Here is a 17,952-nt window from a genome sequence, read left to right on the forward strand (position 1 = left end):
TCTAGAATAATCAATTTCTACCCTTCTCATACTGAAGAATATTAGGAATGAGACCAGAAAAATACTTGTGCAATAAAGTAGGGAATCTGAGAGAAATGATTGCCAATTCATGTTTCTGTGATGGAAAATTAGCAATTAGATCCTACCTCTTAATAGGGAAGATTTCATGTAAGGCTGCCACAATGACTACTTATGGCAATGACCCTCTTTCTTACACAGCAAATTAGAGAACAATCTGGTGGGATATGTCACCACAGAGAATTTCAAGGTAATTTTGTCCGAGGGCTCACCAGGCACTTCTATTTTTGCTCCAACAGTACTTATTATCCACCACCCCAAACTTAAGGACCACATGGCATGGAAGCACCAAGTGCTGATCTCTTTTCTTAATTTATAATTTGATGAGAAAAACTGGCTGGTAATAATCAGGTAAGCTGATCACTGCAAAATCACCAATCATGGGTAAGGATGGGAGGAGGGAGTATCTACAGGGCAGATGAGATCCAATCTTTCTACAACAATACCTTGGCCATAGCAAACACCCGTGTGCTGGAGGCTTCGGCCAGCTCTTTCCTGAGGTCCATGTTGGCAGGCCACTCTTGGTTCACTGGCAGACTTGCTGCGAAGCCATCGACGGAGGGGTGGCACATCCTTAAGGCCTTCTGAAAGCTCTCTTCGAACGTTCGCCCAATAGCCATAACCTGCAGTAAGGAAATTCATTTGACTGGACTGCACAGAAGATGCCATCTCTCTGCCCCAGAATTTCCCAGACTCCTCCATCAAGGCAAGAAGAGGACCATTTGGGCTCCCGCTACAAGAATGCCATAAGGAAAAACATCAGGCTGAAACTTCCATGGAAAAGAGTTCAGAGCACAGAAGAAATCTATGCAACAGGAGATCACAGCAGGATGTAAAGCCACAAGAGGGAGCCATGGAACGTCTACCTTTTGTCACAGGAATGGGGGAACCTGCAGCTCTCCAGATGCTGCTAAACTACAACCCCCATCAAGCAGACTGTTGGCCGCAGTGGCTGGGGCTGATGGGAGTTGGACTCCAACAACATCTGGAGGGCCACAGATTACCCACCCTTGCTTTAAAACAGGTGTGAGGAACTTTGGGCCTCCAGATGTTGCTGAACCACAACTCCCATAAGCCACCAGCAAGCAAGGGTCAATGTCCAAGATTGATGGGAGTTGTAGTTCAGGGACATCTGGAGGCCCAAAGGTGCCCTACACATGCTTTAAAAAGTAGATCACTGTTTAATGTATAAATGAAACACTTCCACACACGAAAGAGCAGCTCCACTGTCAACTGTACTCCTGTCTCTTCTGCATATTGCATGCTGTATTCATTCAATTATACATATCCTTACTCATTCTCTGGTTGAGGCAGCTTACAAACCCCAGTGAAACAATCCAAACATTTTAAAAAAACCAGTACTGAAATAATTAAAATCACAGCAGACTATGCATAAATTGCCTTGCTTTTTAATCCTCAACTGTACATTCCCTGACCCTAAAGCTAAAAAGGAGCTCGTCGCAACAAAAATCTTATACAGCAGTGGAACCATGCATATATCAGAAAAATCTGTCTGTTTCCTAAAATTTTCTGGAGATGTATTGTTGATAATGCTAAATTTGTTTGCATATTCAGTTGACTCATCTACACAGCTGCAAATAAAACGTTATAAATGTGTTGTAAAGTGCAATATACAAATGTGACACTATATGGCCACAATGAGCTATGCAAAATTCAACGTATTTTTCAAAACATTTTTCTAAAAAGCATTTTCACAGTGTTTTCTTATGCGCTTGTAGATTTCACCAGTGACACTCAATCAAAATTCAACCTGGAAAGCAACAGTGAGCTTTTTCTGTTCCTAGAAAGCATTATTTTAGGTTTATTTAAATGTTCATTAAGTGAATTGACTTAACATGGATCCATCTTACTGCAGCTGTAAGAGAGCTGTAATAAAATGGAGGACCAAAAAAGAGTCCAGATCATGGATGGTACAGTCTGCCCAACTCCATTCCAATCTGGGTTCAATCTGGGGCATGGGACTAGGTCACCCTTGGCAGGGGCGGAGGAAGGGGGGTGCGGTACGGGGAGACCGTCTTGGGTATCACCACTGAGGGGGGTGACAAAATGCCAGGCGGCACTCACCGCGGGGCCTGCAGCACGCCCGAGTCACACATCTCTCCTTAGGCGCTGCCCAAACGGTCTGCCCGCTGCCTCCCCCTCAGCTGTAGGGCGGCTGAGTAGGAGGAGGCAGGCAGACTCCTCGGAGGCCCCGCGGAGTGTCCCGCACGCCACCCCAGGCGCCCGATCGGCTTGCTCCGCCCCTGACCCTTGGTTGCCCCAATGAGAGCAGGCCAAGGAGAGTGTGACCTTGCTCCTGCTCTTCAGCCTCTCTGTTGCTTTCCATATCATTGGCCATGGTATCCTCCTGGACCGGCTCTGTGGGACACCAACTGAGGGCATTGTGCTACAGTGGGTCGGATCCTATCCACATGGCCAAGTTCAGAGACAAACACTAGAAAAGTGCTTTTTTGGCCCTCTGGTGGTTATGCTTTGGGCTGCTGCAGGGCACGCCTTTATTTCCAACACTATTTGATATCTATATGAAGCTGCTGAAAGTGGTCCTTAGGACATTTGGGGATGCTGATGACACTCAGCTCTATTTTTCTATAGCATGTGAAGCAGAATAGCCATGTGGGCCCTGGCTAGCTCAATCCTGGGCATTGCAGCAGGCAGGTAAGTTTGGAGGAATCAAGACTGGTTGGGCAGTTCCCCCATTTCCCCTATGGAACAGCCTCCAACTAAGAACGCATCAGAAGAAGAAGAAGAGTTTGGATTTGATATCCCACTTTATCACTACCTGAAGGAGTCTCAAAGAGGCTAACATTCTCCTTTCCCTTCCTCCCCCACAACAAACACTCTGTGAGGTGAGCGGGGCTGAGAGACTTCAGAGAAGTGTGACTAGCCCAAGGTCACCCAGCAGCTGCATGTGGAGGTGCGGTGAATCGAACCCGGTTCACCAGATTACAAGTCCACCGCTCTTAACCACTACACCACACTGGCATCAAAAATATGTCTTTCAGGAACTGGCAACCACAGCTATGGTAGGAAAAGAAGCCAGATGATGCTGCTTGAATAGATTTGTTAACTTTTTGTTTTTAGAGTTGAAAGCTCTTTTAAGTGACATTTAATCCACTGTAAAGCTGTTTGAGCTTATGAGAAAGAAGTGTGTGTGTGTGTGTGTGTGTGTGTGTGTGTGTGTGTGCCCCTTGGGTTTTACTGTTGTTTTGTTGGGTTTTCTAGATAGATTAATTATGGGATGAGTTTTTATCTTTGTAATATTGCGATTTTAGATACAGTTCTAAGCTGCTTTGTGGAGGTTTCTAAAAAAGCAGATATAAACCTATTAAATAAATAAATAAATAAATAAGCTTGTGAAACCACTCTCTTTTTGAATCCATACATGTTATTCATACCTAGGCTTGTAGCAGTCACATCAACTTAGGGGCCCGACATAACCCTGGCCCCCTCAATCTGTCTTGCCAGAGTGGTGCATGCTCTGGTTATCTCCCACTTGAACTACTGCAACACGCTCTACATTTGAAGGTGACTCGGAAACTGCAATTAATCCAGAATGCGGCAGCTAGACTGGTGACTGGGATCGGCCGCCGAGACCGTATAACACCAGTCCTGAAAGACATACATTGGTTCCCAGTACGCTTCCGAGCACAATTCAAAGTGTTGGTGCTGACCTTTAAAGCTATAAATGGCCTCAGCCCAGTAAACCTGAAGGAGCGTCTCCACCTCCATCGTTCTGCCCGGACACTGAGGTCCAGCACCGAGGGCCTTCTGGCAGTTCCCTCCCTGCGAGAAGCCAAGTTACAAGGAACCAGGCAGAGGGCCTTCTCAGTAGCGGCGCCTGCCCTGTGGAATGCCCTCCTAGCAGATGTCAAGGCAATAAGTGACTATTTTACTTTTAAAAGACAACTGAAGCCGGCCCTGTTTAGGAAAGTTTTTAATGTTTGATGCTGTATTGTTTTTAATATTCAGTTGGAAGCCACCTAGAGTGGCTGAGGAAACCCAGCCAGATGGGCGGGATATAAATAATAAATAATTTTTGTTGTTGTTGTTGCTGTTGTTGGAAACGGGCTCACATGACGTGCACGCACGCACATGATACAAGTCGCTCACACAACATCTCACACGCGATATGCATGCCTCTGGCCCGTCGCCAACTAAGTTACACTCACAGAAGATCCATTAAAATGAATGGATGTGGGTAATTTAGGATCATTAATTTCCACGGGTCAACCCAAAATATAGCTTAGATGGCTACAAACCTTAGGTTTTAAAACTCAACAATGATCCAAATAGTGATTTTTAGGATAAACAATTATTCAAGAGTTCTATAACTGCTTAGAGAAATTGCTTTTCTTGTTAAATATTTAGCGGGTTTCTTTTAATCAAACAGTATAAAAAATTTGTTAAATAAGATAAACTCATAAATAAATAAAGGAATGATAAAGATTATAATCTGCTATAGAAGGAGGAAAGAAAGAGGAGGAAAAATAACTGATGCTCTGAATACGGTCTCAGGTGTCAAAATAATTTAGCCAAAGAGATATTTGGAAAACATTTGGAAAAAAGCAAGACAAGCAGCAAATATATTGTTAATTATTGTACTTTGGGTAGCTAATGGGTAATTAGCTAATTAGCTGCATGATTTACCCATTTTGCCTCATTCCATTCCTCTTGAAACTTAGGAGATGAAGGTGTCAATACTGTTCCAGACAGTCTTAAATTAAGATTTTAAATGTCAGGCTCTTTTTCACCACCTTTATAATACAAAGACCTGTCCAAAATTATCCTATTAATTCCAAAAGAAAAATTGTCTGTGGAAATGCAACTTGATGTATTACAGAGAACTGCAGATGCCAGCTTTTGATTTTTCAGTTCAGTTATTAATATTTAGAGCATTCCCTATGCATGCATCTCACAGCTGTAAACAGTAATTTAAAAGGAGAAAATATATGCAGAAACCTGTGCCTCACTGACTCGCTCAGGAGGGGTATTAAAATCAACAAACTACACAAAGAGACAGAAAGCTGGTATACGGTTAGCTCAGGACATCCACCCAAATTCACTTAGGAACTAGGTGTAACAAGCCAAGCAATGTCCAAAAAAGATTCAAAAATGGCTTGGTTTATTCTGAGTCCAGTTTGGATGCTAATGCATTCCTAATGGCATGACCAAGAGCACCGTGCAGCCTGGGAATGCCTTTCATCCCCACTGCTCCCTCCTCTCTCTTGCATGGTCTGGTTGCCGTGGTTGCAGCAGCAGAAGGCTATATTGCCATCTGGGGTGCTGAGGAGAATTGCAGCAGGTGCTGGTTATCCTGGGAAATGTAGTTTTCCTGTAGGTGCACTGTCATTTGCACTGAAATTAAGACACTGTGGAAAGTACATGCCCTAAGATTTTAAGATGCTTATGTAGCACCCAGGGTGAAACAGACCACAAGAGACATTCCTTCTCCTGTCTCTGCCATCTCACAATACGCCATGACAGAACCAATTCTATACAGTTCTATTACAGTTCTATACATAATGACCACTCCCCGCTTAAAACGGGGGGCGCCCTTTGCGTGGACGCACGCAGCCCCTGGATCTGGAGCGGCTCCATCAGCATAGGCTTGGCTTTGCCTTCCCTCAGGTGGGATACCTGGAGGTCTCCGCCTACCTCAGTCAGTTGTCCAATCCCACCTGGGGGAAGCGTTGCCAAGGAGACCAGGCCAGGTAGGGGAAGGATTACCTGCCCACACAATAGAGGGAGGATCTTACCTGGGAATCCTCACTTGGCTCCAGAGCTTCTCCCACCCTACCCACCCTCAGTTAATGTCTTATTTTGAAGGTTAACTTTTCTTCACAGGTTTTGCAGGTTAACTTTTCTTCACAGGTATGCAGGCGCTGCTACGTTAAGGTCGCTGTTAAAGGGCCGGAAAGGAATTTCCCTGCATTGGCAGGTTTCGCCTTTCCCATAGCAAAACGTCACAACTTTGGCGGTATCAGGCCTTGGGCAGAATCCTTTAGTCTATCTTCCTCTTTGCAGCGGTGATACCAGGGTTCCCCGTTAAAGGGGTTTCTGAAGGGAGGCTTTGACCGTACGCCGAAAGGTCGTCATTGCTCTCCCCTGCGGCGGCAGCGTAACGGGAGGCGGCCATCTCTGCTTGAACATATGTTCTCCAGAGCCAGCCCATCCCACACACACACACTGGATAACCCTGATGCTCCCTAGGTCCCCGGCTGGGGACTGGGGAGGGAAAATGCCCAATGACTGAGCCAAGGTCTACCCACATTTGAAATTTAATAAAGTTGTGGCCAATTTAATCCCATAGCACGTTGTCTTGAGTCGTTATTCCACATGACGGGGGGGACCGCTCGGGATCTGGGGACTCCGCCTGTCCACGCAAAGCTTAAACTGGCTTCCCCCTAAAATTGCTCTGTGATGCAACTGTATAAACTATCATTTCTCTTCTGCTTTCTACCATGCATTAACAACACAGTAGAAACAGAACTACAGATGCTCAAAGGTACTATTTGACACAATATCTATTGTTGTTGTTTAGTCGTTTAGTCGCGTCCGACTCTTTGTGACCCCATGGACCAGAGCATGCCAGGCACTCCTGTCTTCCAGTGCCTCCCGCAGTTTGGTCAAACTCATGTTGGTAGCTTCGGGAACACTGTCCAACCATCTCGTCCTCTGCCGTCCCCTTCTCCTTGTGCCCTCCATCTTTCCCAACACCAGGGTCTTTTCCAGGGAGTCTTCTCTTCTCATGAGGTGGCCAAAGTCTTGGAGCCTCAGCTTCATGATCTGTCCTTCCAGTGAGCACTCAGGGCTGATTTCCTTCAGAATGGATCGGTTTTAACTTCTTGCAGTTCATGGGACTCTCAAGAGTCTCCTTCAGCACCACAATTCAAAAGCATATCTATATTACAGTGGTACCTCAGGTTAAGTACTTAATTCATTCCAGACATCCGTACTTAACCTGAAACTGTTCTTAACCTGAAGCACCACTTTAGCTAATGGGGCCTCCCGCTGTTGCCGCGCTGCTGGAGCACCATTTCTGTTCTCATCCTGAAGCAAAGTTCTTAACCTGAAGCACTATTTCTGGGTTAGCGGAGTGTCTAACCTGAAGCGTATGTAACCTGAGGTACCACTGTATATGCTAAAACCTTATTCCTAAGGAATCTGGGAAAGGCAGCTCTCAGAAGGGACTATCCATAGATCTCTGGAAGATAATTCTCATTACCCTCAGCAGATTCTTTGGAGGGATAACATACATACAATGCAGATGGTGCAATGTATATAAAAGGTATTGGGAGTATTGGCGAGGGACAGTGGCAAAGAAGCTGAGCTATGAATCAGGAAACCCCAAACTTACCTTACCTCTGCCTTGAGCTCCCTAGGTGGCCTTAGGCATGCCACTCTCCCTGAGCCTCAGTCCCCCGTCAAAAATATGGTGAGAATAATACTGACTACTTTGCAACAGGAAGATGTAAGGGAAATGCTCTGAAGTGCAATATAAATGCAAAGTATGATAATCAACTTCATCATCCCAGTCATGTAGATTGAATCGTTTATGGGTTTAAGGGCATTTTTTTAGGGGGGGATAATCCTCAGACTTACCTCACCCACACTCTTCATTGAGCTACCGATCTGGCGGGAAGCGCCCTGAAAGCGGTCGAGGTCCCAGCGGGGCACCTTGGTTACTATGTAGTCCAGGCTCGGCTCAAAGCAGGCCGTTGTCTTTCCTGATACTGCGTTCTCGATTTCTAGTAAGGGGATCCCAAGAGCTATTTTGGCAGCAATAAATGCCAAAGGGTACCTAGCACCAAGAGCAAAGTGAGACATTTTCAAACTGGCAAAGGAAAACCTGAAAATCCTGAGAACATGCTTAATCCTCTGGAAGCCATCAGTCATTCATACGGTACAGAAGTGGTGAGGAGCTGACTGAGAAAGAATCCCCATTCCACCTCATCCTGTGACTTAACAAGTGAGCACAGCACAGCTATAAAATGATGGGCTGGGCCCTGTTACTTTTATTTTAGGATGGGATTTATACTTTACAAGGTTGCGGGGGGGGGGCTTCATAAAGCAGCTTACGAATATAGTTGAGCTAGTATGAATACAATTAAAAGCATTTTTAAAGAATACACTTCATACACGGTAAATTATGCGGAGGTGCTTCTGCTATTTATCACCACTGAAAAGAGCTAACTCAGGGTGCTGGTGAACTATGATTTATCCAACAGGTCAAAGGCAACTAGCACTACCATTTTCTTCAAAACCGTGAAAAGTTCATAAAAAAACCTCAGTATTTGCAATAACAAACGTAAGTTGGAGGTATTCTCTGAAGAAGAGCTTTTGGGCTTATCTAACCAACAACTTTTTATATTTCCAAATGTTTCCCTTGCATCACGCACCCAGTTTAGCTCTTCTCCCAGGACTGTTTCTTGCCTTACCCTGTGGCCTTAGATGCCAAAGCAGAGCTTCTAGAAAGCCTAGCATTCACTTCAATTATGCAGTACTCCAGAGAGGAAGGATGCAAGGCATACTGAATGTTACACTCCCCTACAATGTTCAAGTGGCGGACAACCTTGATGGTCGATTCCCGTAACATCTGCAACTCTTCATTTGAGAGTGTTTGGCTGGGAGCCACTACTATAGAATCACCTGCAAGTCAAAGCAAAAAGTGTCAATGGTCTCAAGTTATAGCAGCACAGGAAGCTCCCTTGTGCTGAGTCAAACCAATTGGTTCCTCTGGCACTGCCTTGCAGCGACTCTCCAGAGTTTCAGACGGGGGTCTTTTCCGTCCCTTCCTGGAGATGCCACAGTACAGAGACACAGCTCATCCACTGCACTGAGTAGAGTACAAATTACAGGACATGAAAGGGCTTTATAAATAAGTGATCATATATATTGTAATTAGACCGAGAACCCAATCCAACCCATATATCCATAAGCCACTAGGCTTCACTCTGGTAAGTATGCTTAGGACTGCATGCTGAATTACCCATTGTATATAATTTAACTAAATCTAAGATAAATACGATAATAAAATTTCAAGCAGAAATGCTGAAATTTGCCTTATTTGAAAGACAGGCATACTTTCAAGCCTATAATGGTTTTCAGCCTATATTGAATTCCACATATTTTCCAACATTTGTGCATCACAAGCAGCTGCATTCTTTATTGGTAAAGGTCTGCCAATTGTGCTTGAGCAGCAGACCAATGTTTAATTCATTTTTTATAGATATGCTAGGTTGTTTTATGTTATAAACCCCAGAAACATCTCAAATATGACTTTCTGCTATGATACACACTGTCTATAAAGGTTGTGGAATCTCCCACATTGCAAGTTCAGAACAAGATGTTGTACTTCTTGTGGATCATTAGACATTAGACTCACAGGAACCTGAACAACTCAGGCCATATTCCTATGTGCATTTAGATCTGGCTAGCCAGATGCAGCTTTGTCACGCTGGCCACGTGACCCGGAAGTGTCTCTGGACAGCGCTGGCCCCCGGCCTCTTGAGTGAGATGGGCGCACAACCCCAGAGTCTGTCAAGACTGGCCCGTACGGGCAGGGGTACCTTTACCTTTACTTTACCTTTAAGTCCCATTGAACTCAATGAAACCTTCTTCTGAGTAAATGTGCACAGGTTTGGACTATCAGTTGGTCTTTAATTTATTTGCATGGGGACCACTGGCTTGTGCCCCTCAAAATTGTGCACCAAGGGCCACAGCTCTGCTGGCACCCCCACACTACACCCCTGAGCATACCAGACCCAACTTCACATAGTCACATAATGCATGGGATAATCATAAGAACTTATTAGCAGGAGTGTCGTGATGGGACTACTTTATAAAAGGTAAAGGTAAAGGTACCCCTGCCCGTACGGGCCAGTCTTGACAGACTCTAGGGTTGTGCGCCCATCTCACTCTAGAGGCCGGGGGCCAGCGCTGTCCGGAGACACTTCCGGGTCACGTGGCCAGCGTGACATCGCTGCTCTGGCGAGCCAGAGCCGCACACAGAAACGCCGTTTACCTTCCCGCTAGTAAGCGGTCCCTATTTATCTACTTGCACCCGGGGGTGCTTTCGAACTGCTAGGTTGGCAGGCGCTGGGACCGAACAACGGGAGCGCACCCCGCAGCGGGGATTCGAACCGCCGACCTTTCGATCGGCAAGCCCTAGGCGCTGAGGCTTTTACCCACAGCGCCACCCACGCCCCTTGGACTACTTTATACAATGACCTTAATATGACTGGCTCAGTTGCATAAATCATCTGGACTCTGACTGCAACTTCTCTTAACTTATGATGCATTGTAACTGAACTGTGTTGGCTGGAGGCAATGGTGTGAATACCTCCCTTTGAGCAGGGGGGTGGACCCTTTGGTCCCACATAATTCTACAGCTCTAGGATTGCATCAAACAATCCCCCCCCCAAAGTATTTAGTTCAAGGAAAATGGTGAACCTACCTGTATGGACTCCCATCGCATCGACATTTTCCATATTGCAGACGGTGATACAGTTGTCAGCTGCATCTCTCACAACTTCATACTCAATTTCTTTCCATCCTGCCACAGATTTCTCCACAAGAATTTGATTGGTCATTGCAAATGCCTTGATTATTACAGGATGACAGATTTTAAAAAGGAAATGTTTGTTAAGTGTGTATGCTGAACTATAGGAGACTGATATTTGTACAGCAGTATTTTGCTGGTATAATAGTAGTTCCTGCCATAGTGACAATTAAAGACAAAGTAAAAAATTGTCAGTGCAAAAAGATTTGTCTCTGCTTAAAAGAGTAAAATCATCCCCTTGTGTAAATGTTATGAGAGTGATTTAATAAATATTACTTGGTTCAGTATCAGGAACACCCTGACCTCCTCCAATAAGGTCTTCAAGCAGATGCCACTGGCCATTCTGAATGGCTGATTTAAGAGAAATTTCATAAGATTATATTTGTAGACGGACATTATAAAGGACACCCTCCCCAATGTCTGCTGAGCTGTTTCATTGCAAAGGAGAAGAGGTACAACTTGAAGAGACTATTACTCCTTGATCAACTCAGCAAAGAGCTGAATTTTCTCTTGCTAATTTGGAGTGCGATGTCATAGGAAAAGTTGCTACTGTTGCTTTTGTGGCAGCATGTGTACAGCATAAATGTGTTGAAACTGATGTAGTGGATTGTTTTAATGAGAAATTAATGTGCATCTGTGTTTGTCATTTTTCCAAAACGGTAATTGTGCAATAATTTATGGCCTAAACAAGTGAACCAACTACTCTACTAAAATAATTACCAAGCATATATTAGTCATCATTTGCTATCTCATTATGATGGAGAGGAAATTTTAAGGGACACTGGGAAAGGAATAGCCAAGTGGGGAGAGGAAGACTGTGATGCATATGGTGTGTGTGGGGGGGATTTCTGTCCCTTGCATTATTGGATCCTAAATTTAGATTTTTTTTATGGAACATATGGCTATATAGCACACTGGCTTAGTAAAGAGCATAATTGCTTCCTATTAAAGTGATAATTGGCCATATGTCCACAAGAGATCCACTGATATCAGTGAAGCAAAAGCAACATATACCATCCTAAAAAGAAGATTCTGAGAACAGACGTTAAGCTGCGTCTGCTGGATTTTGTTAAGCTCAGCATTGCTCTCTGTTTTTCAGGCACAGCATTAGGAACCTGAAAGTAAATTTGGAAATTAAAATTCACTCCTTCAAGATATGGAGATAGCTACTAATGTAGATGTGTTTTAAACAAGGGGTGAAAAAATCAGGGAGGTGCGGTCTATATTGTGAGCAACCAGGCGTAAGAGCTAAATAGAGCCTCACTATTCATGGACAGGATACCTCTGGAGACCAGGTGCTGAAGACAAAGCCTCACCTTACTGCCCAGCCTCACCTTACTGCCCAGTTGCCACTTCTGTGCTTTATTCTGTCCTACTCTTGGTGCATTGCTATCTCTCAGTTCAAGGCAGCACTGAACCATGCTCCATTTTCTCCCCCCCCCCGACTTATCTTTCGAAAACAGAATAAAATTTACACTATTGTATATCTCTTTGACCCAAATTGAACTATTTCCACAAATTAAGGTCCATTTCTGACAATCTCACTTTAATCATTCACATTACCAAACTCCAAAGGAAGCGACATGAAGATGGAGCATTAAAGAGCCTCAGGAGGTTTTTTCTTCCCTCTTAGAAGAGAAAAAGCCACAGGCTGTAGAATCTTGAAACAGTGTCATCTTCATATGCTGTTGACTTGGCTAAGACTGGGTAGTTTTATTGATAAGATAGTTTGGGGGTGTTTCTTGGTGAGCTAGATGCTATGCTGTGCTTTCCTTCCTGAATCCAGAAGCAAAATATATTTGCTTTCTATGTTCATTAAGCATTTCATGCTGTTGAAACTTTACATGACCCTTTCTTCTCTTTCGCCTGCCCCTCTACAAGCTCCAGTGTCTGTGTCTGTGACGCGGTGACTAGACGGGGTCTTTTCAGTTGCAGCACTCCATCCCACCAACCCATCTTGCACCATCTGTATTTTCTTTTCAGCTCAATTAAAAAAAAATGCCCAGGGCTTTTAACCATTAAGTAGGATTTTATGCTTAAGAAAACCTTTTACAGTTCTTTGCTGTGACGCTTCATTCTACTACGACCAGCTGATCTGCTTTGTTGTTTTTTGACTACTATTTTTTATGTAAGCTGTTCTAGGAGACTTGTTCACTGAAGAACAAGATGCAAATGTCTAGAATAAATAAATTACGAGAGAGGAAAAGCAGGCAGTATTGTCAATACTGTGACAAGGAACAGAAAACACTCGGCAGCAATTATTTAGAATAGTCTGCTATTGCAGTAGTAACATAATTTTTCACCTCCCTAAATAGGGGTTAGAAGGCTCCTATTTTTTGTTTTGGAACATGCCCTGCATATTCCAGCCCAGCTGTGGCCAGATTAAAGTTCAGAGCAATGGCCTCTGGATCCGAGACCCAGATGGATGGAATAGAAGCAATGACACCACAAATATCAGCTTTTACTATTCGCTGCACTGGCAGCCAGGTTGTGTCACGGCTCAGGACCCGTAAACTTTGCACCAGCATAGTGATGAGATATTAAGGATAGTCAAGTTCCCCTCCATGGAGGATTTCTGCCATTGACACAAAGATTTTCACAGATGGAAGATGAAGGGAGAAAAGGGGCCACAATACTACAGCCATCACCTGCTGCTGAGAAGGTTTCCTTGCTCACATCCTCAGACACCAATATATTCCCCTCCCCCATATATTCCCTCATCTCAGAGGATCCAACCTTCACTGGTCCCAGAGGCAGCAGAAGATCTTACAGCCCCAGCAAATAACATATCTCAAGAACACAGTGTTATTAATCAATAGTGTTATTAATTCAGTTGAAGTTCCAGACCATCTGGATATTTTATGGTCTTGCTCTATCATTCAGGAATACTGCAAATAAATTCTAGTTAAGATTTGCAAAATCTCTGTATATTGATTGCCTGCTGATACCAAGCCCCCCCCCCAAGAAAAATCACTGGGTCCTTTACAAGACAATATGGAAATGGACAATCTCCATTTGGTGCTGAATTTGCTAATGGTGGTTAAATGGTCTATAACAGCATGCTGGGGGTAGACCAGACTGGATTAAAATGATATGTGATGTTGCATTGCTAACAACCTGTTTTTCTACAAATTACTTTAGAAAACCAGCAGATACGTTTATTCAGAGATTATCTTTGTTTATTTTATTTTAGAATAATTGCAGTGTTAAATTTCAGATATATATTCCTATTTATGGGGAGGGGCATTGTATTTTTCCTGAATAAAAAAGTTACTGTTAAAAAAACAACATCCCACAGGGTAGCCTCTTCAACCAAGAGCCTGGGGACTGAGCAGCTCTGAGGAGGTCTGGGACACCCATCTTTATGCAGGATTATTTCAGCCCTCAGTAAGCAACAGGCTAGTGCTAGAGCAATACAGTATTTCAAGTTACTGCTTTGCTGACTTGAGGCCATAATGGTTAAGTCATCTTATCTGTCGTGCCCACAGCACATTGACCAAACCAGCTGACTCTGGACTTGGCCTGAAGGTTCTACTGTCTTGCCTCCCCATCCACCAAGACCTGCACCTCTTCCTTGCTTGGATTTTCCCACCCCCAGGGAATGGCTCCCCTTGTGGGCCGCAGATCTTGACACAACTCCCACAGTAATACCTTGGTACTGAGATTCAGCAGTTGCTCCTTGTCATGACATAACCCTGATCCTAGTCCACCCAAGGCATAAGCAGAGCGTATCATGACTGGGTAGCCAATCTTTTCTGCTGCTTCCAAAGCATCATCTGTCTATAATAAAAGAAGAACAGGTAGAAAAGACCAAAACAATCATGAAGACCTGTCAGTATTGTCTACATTACAACACAATGTGACACAGACAGAATCATGGTCAGGACTGTGCTCAGTGTTCTGTGGAGCATATACTAGGTAGGTTGGCTTCCTCAAAAAAAATCCTGGGAATTACATTTTTGTTGAGGGTGATGAAAGAATCCTGTCCCAAACATACAAACACACACACACAGCTCAGTTCCCAATATTTCCTGAGGAGAGAGAATGACGGCTAAACATTTAATCTATAGTAAAGATGTGGCTTTGACTACAACCCCTCCTCACCAACCCAAGGAATCCTGCTTCTGCAGAACTCAAGGGCGAAGGCGACTGCACATCAGTTTTTCAATTCTGATATGTTCACCTGTAAATTATCACTAGCAGCAGTTGGGAAGAGCTGTAGAAATGAGAAATCACCACAAATCAAAATCAAGTTTAGACTTAAGTCTTTTTCTTTTCTTTTTAGTAATTAAGTGTTTCAGAAAAGCTCTGTATGTGCCAGTCCCCTTTTTCTGGTAACACCACAGACACAGAGGGTGACTGTACAATGAACCTGTTCCATATATTAAGGCACTGAAAAGAATTGTTTTAGCTTTCTGGTGCCAGCTGGTGTGTAAGGGGAGAAATATTTTGAGGTATGGACTGCAGAGGTGGCCAATTCTTTCAAATCCATCTGGCCAAAATTCACAGCCAAAATTTTCAACACTCATCAAAATGCACACTCTATAGACCTATTAATTATTACCATATTACTTTATGGATCCCATTGAGCTAAAAGCTATTCTGCACTAATATTCATGTAAGACAATTTTTAAAAGGAACTTGAAGTTGCTTTCTTAATCAAGTGACTCCGGTTATTGACTTACTCACTGGGCTGGTCAGCATGTAAACCAAACCATGGCTAAGCATGAGGAGGAAGCAGGCCTACTGGTGCAGGGAGAAAACAGCCGCCACTTCCTTTCTTCCCTGCTCCCTTGCAATGGCTTAGTGCAGCCAGTGGGGAAGGAGCAATGCGACTGCCATCTTCTAACTGTGACCCAGTGCTTCTTCATGCTTAGCTATGGTCTAGTTTGGCTTAGCAATAGATGCAAACAAGGTCACCATCTCAGTGTATCACTCTAAGAAACAAGCACTGATCTTTTGCATCTCAGCCCCTCTGCATTGCATACCTTCTGAGGCTCCACCTCTGTTGGAAATTCTGTGCTTACTCACTTGAGCTATTTCCTGTGGAAATAGGATATTTGTCCTGGTACCTCTGCCCATGCACCTTCTCTGCTTGCAACACAACACATTCAGACTTGTGCAAACCAGCCTTCACTAACTTGGAGTCCTCCAAAGGTATTAGACTACAAGTCTCATCGCCCCTAGCCAGCTGGTGAAGGTTGGTGTAGACTAAATCTGTAAATGGGGTTGTGGGCTGGGTGACCCTATCTTTTGGCAAAGAGGACAGATATGACTGATACCTTCAAAGTTTCTACAATTATGTTGAGGAAGGGGTCTTTTCAGACTCACAATAAATGTGCAAAGGCTGGGATGCAGATGCAAAGACTGTGTGAAGCAAGAGAGAGACAAAATGAATGGCAGAGAGGAAGGGAAGGCTCTGATGTTTCTCTAGGGAAAAGGGGGCATGTGTTAATATAGCATAGACCTGCCTGTCAATGGGTTGTTCTATATTCCCTTCCTTGAAGCTCTGTCCCTACTGCTGATTTCTCCTGCCTGTCTCACATGCATTTGTGGAAACCCTGAACAGGTAGCGCTAGGCTGAAGTTAGGACAACAACCTCCTCCAAATATATCCATCTCTCTGTTTCAACTGTTTCAAGATGCAACCAAATATATTTGAACTCAGCTGATGTACCGATTCTACAGCAAAGCTGGGCGCAATCTTCTCATTGATTTCATTCAGTTTGTCCAAAAACATCTGCCTGTCCTCTGTGGCCATGATAGATTCAACTGAAGTTCCAAGGACCTTCACACCGTATTCCTGCAGAATGCCACGTTTGAACAGCTCCACTCCTGCACAGAGAATGAATGGCATGGTCAGTATTATACAACTGCTCTCTAGGAAGATTTCTGTCAATCAGCTGTCTGCACCACTCAGTCAGTTCCAACCCAAAAGAGTAACTTTGACAGAAAGGACCTTCACATGTCTCTCCGGGCAGAAAAACCATTTGTCTGACATTTGAATATTAGGAGGACTGCCAGTTTTTCAACCCCTGCTGGGCAAGTTTCTACTCTCTCTGATGTAATGCAGGCGATCCAGGAGCCTGCTTGAAGAACAGCACTGCCATGTGTAGCAGCCTATCAAAATCATACACCTGTTTTGAGTATGCTCAGAGCTGTTTCCTTGAAGGCCAAAACTCCTCACAGCTTTTAGCATGTTCTGCTGCTATTATTTCTTGTTTGCTTTTGTGGGACTTTGTCAGTGAATTTCTAAAATGAAAAATGTGGGTTATATCTGGATCTCCTATTGACTGACACCATCCTTCCCCAAATCTAGAAGATATTCTCCCTCATTTCAAACCAAAGAGGCTGATTATGATTTTTCTGGTGTAATGTACTCTGCACTGCAGGGGGTTGGACTAGATGGCCCTTGGGTTGCTTCCAACTCTATGATTCTATGATTCTGATGCAAAAAGTGTGACAAAGTTCAAGATGCAACATTTGAAAGCGAGGAATTGACCAATAAGATTACAATCTGCTGTTACAATGACTCAATATCTCAGTATTGTGTATTAGCTCTAGTCACAATTGTCTGTAAGTTGTTGGTTCAAAGAGCTAAAAGTGGTAAAGCCACTATCCTTCTTAATGTGGCTAAAATCATTGCCTCTAAAAAGCCTCCTGGTCTGAATTTACCTCATCAGCAGGCATGTATGTGTGCAGGATAGAGAGACATCTGTGTTCTCTCATTATGTACATATCTGACTGTGTAGCCTGGAGGAGTTATCATAGCATGGTACTGTTAAGCAAGCAAATGTGTCTCTCTCTCTCACTCACACACACACACACACAATGACAGCTGCAGCTTGAAACTTGGTAAATACCTTGGCTTTTCAATTTACCTCATGAAACATTCTGCAAATCTTGAAACCATGCATATTCTTACATTAAAAAAACCCAAATAGAAGATAGGACCATTGTTCATTTGCTATAATAATTGTACTTATTTATATAAAAGATTACTACATTTCACTTAGTTTACAGCATGCTAAGTTCACGAGGATAGCTTTCAATGGTAAGAAGAGAGAAATGCATCCCCACAACAAACTTACCACAGTTGAGAGCGGTCTGCCCACCCATACCAAGAATTAAGCCATCTGGCCGTTCTGCTTTGATGACCTCTGTAACAAACTGTGGGGTGATTGGGAGAAAGTAAACTGTATCAGCTTGCTTTAGGCCAACCTCATTGGTCTGAACTGAGGCAATATTGGGGTTCATCAGGACCGTTTTTACATTTTCTTCCTAGAAAAAATT

At 43.7% G+C, this 17,952-nt stretch overlaps 1 protein-coding gene across 2 annotated transcripts in view; it reads right to left on the reverse strand.

Moving 5' to 3' along the window:
* The window catches only part of CPS1 (carbamoyl-phosphate synthase 1), a 158,845-nt gene that overhangs the window by 79,780 nt on the left and 61,113 nt on the right, over positions 1-17,952 (reverse strand). For both annotated transcript variants that reach the window (XM_053364704.1, XM_053364697.1), the window contains exons 14-20: positions 17,751-17,940; positions 16,337-16,494; positions 14,312-14,440; positions 10,556-10,700; positions 8,538-8,748; positions 7,702-7,900; positions 525-701 (exon numbers count right to left, since the gene is read on the reverse strand). In XM_053364704.1, the coding sequence (XP_053220679.1) occupies positions 525-701; positions 7,702-7,900; positions 8,538-8,748; positions 10,556-10,700; positions 14,312-14,440; positions 16,337-16,494; positions 17,751-17,940 (1,209 nt within the window). The remainder of the gene's footprint in view (positions 1-524; positions 702-7,701; positions 7,901-8,537; positions 8,749-10,555; positions 10,701-14,311; positions 14,441-16,336; positions 16,495-17,750; positions 17,941-17,952) is intronic.

The sequence above is a fragment of the Podarcis raffonei genome, chromosome 1 (assembly GCF_027172205.1).
Source record: "Podarcis raffonei isolate rPodRaf1 chromosome 1, rPodRaf1.pri, whole genome shotgun sequence".
Taxonomy (NCBI): Eukaryota; Metazoa; Chordata; class Lepidosauria; order Squamata; family Lacertidae; genus Podarcis; species Podarcis raffonei.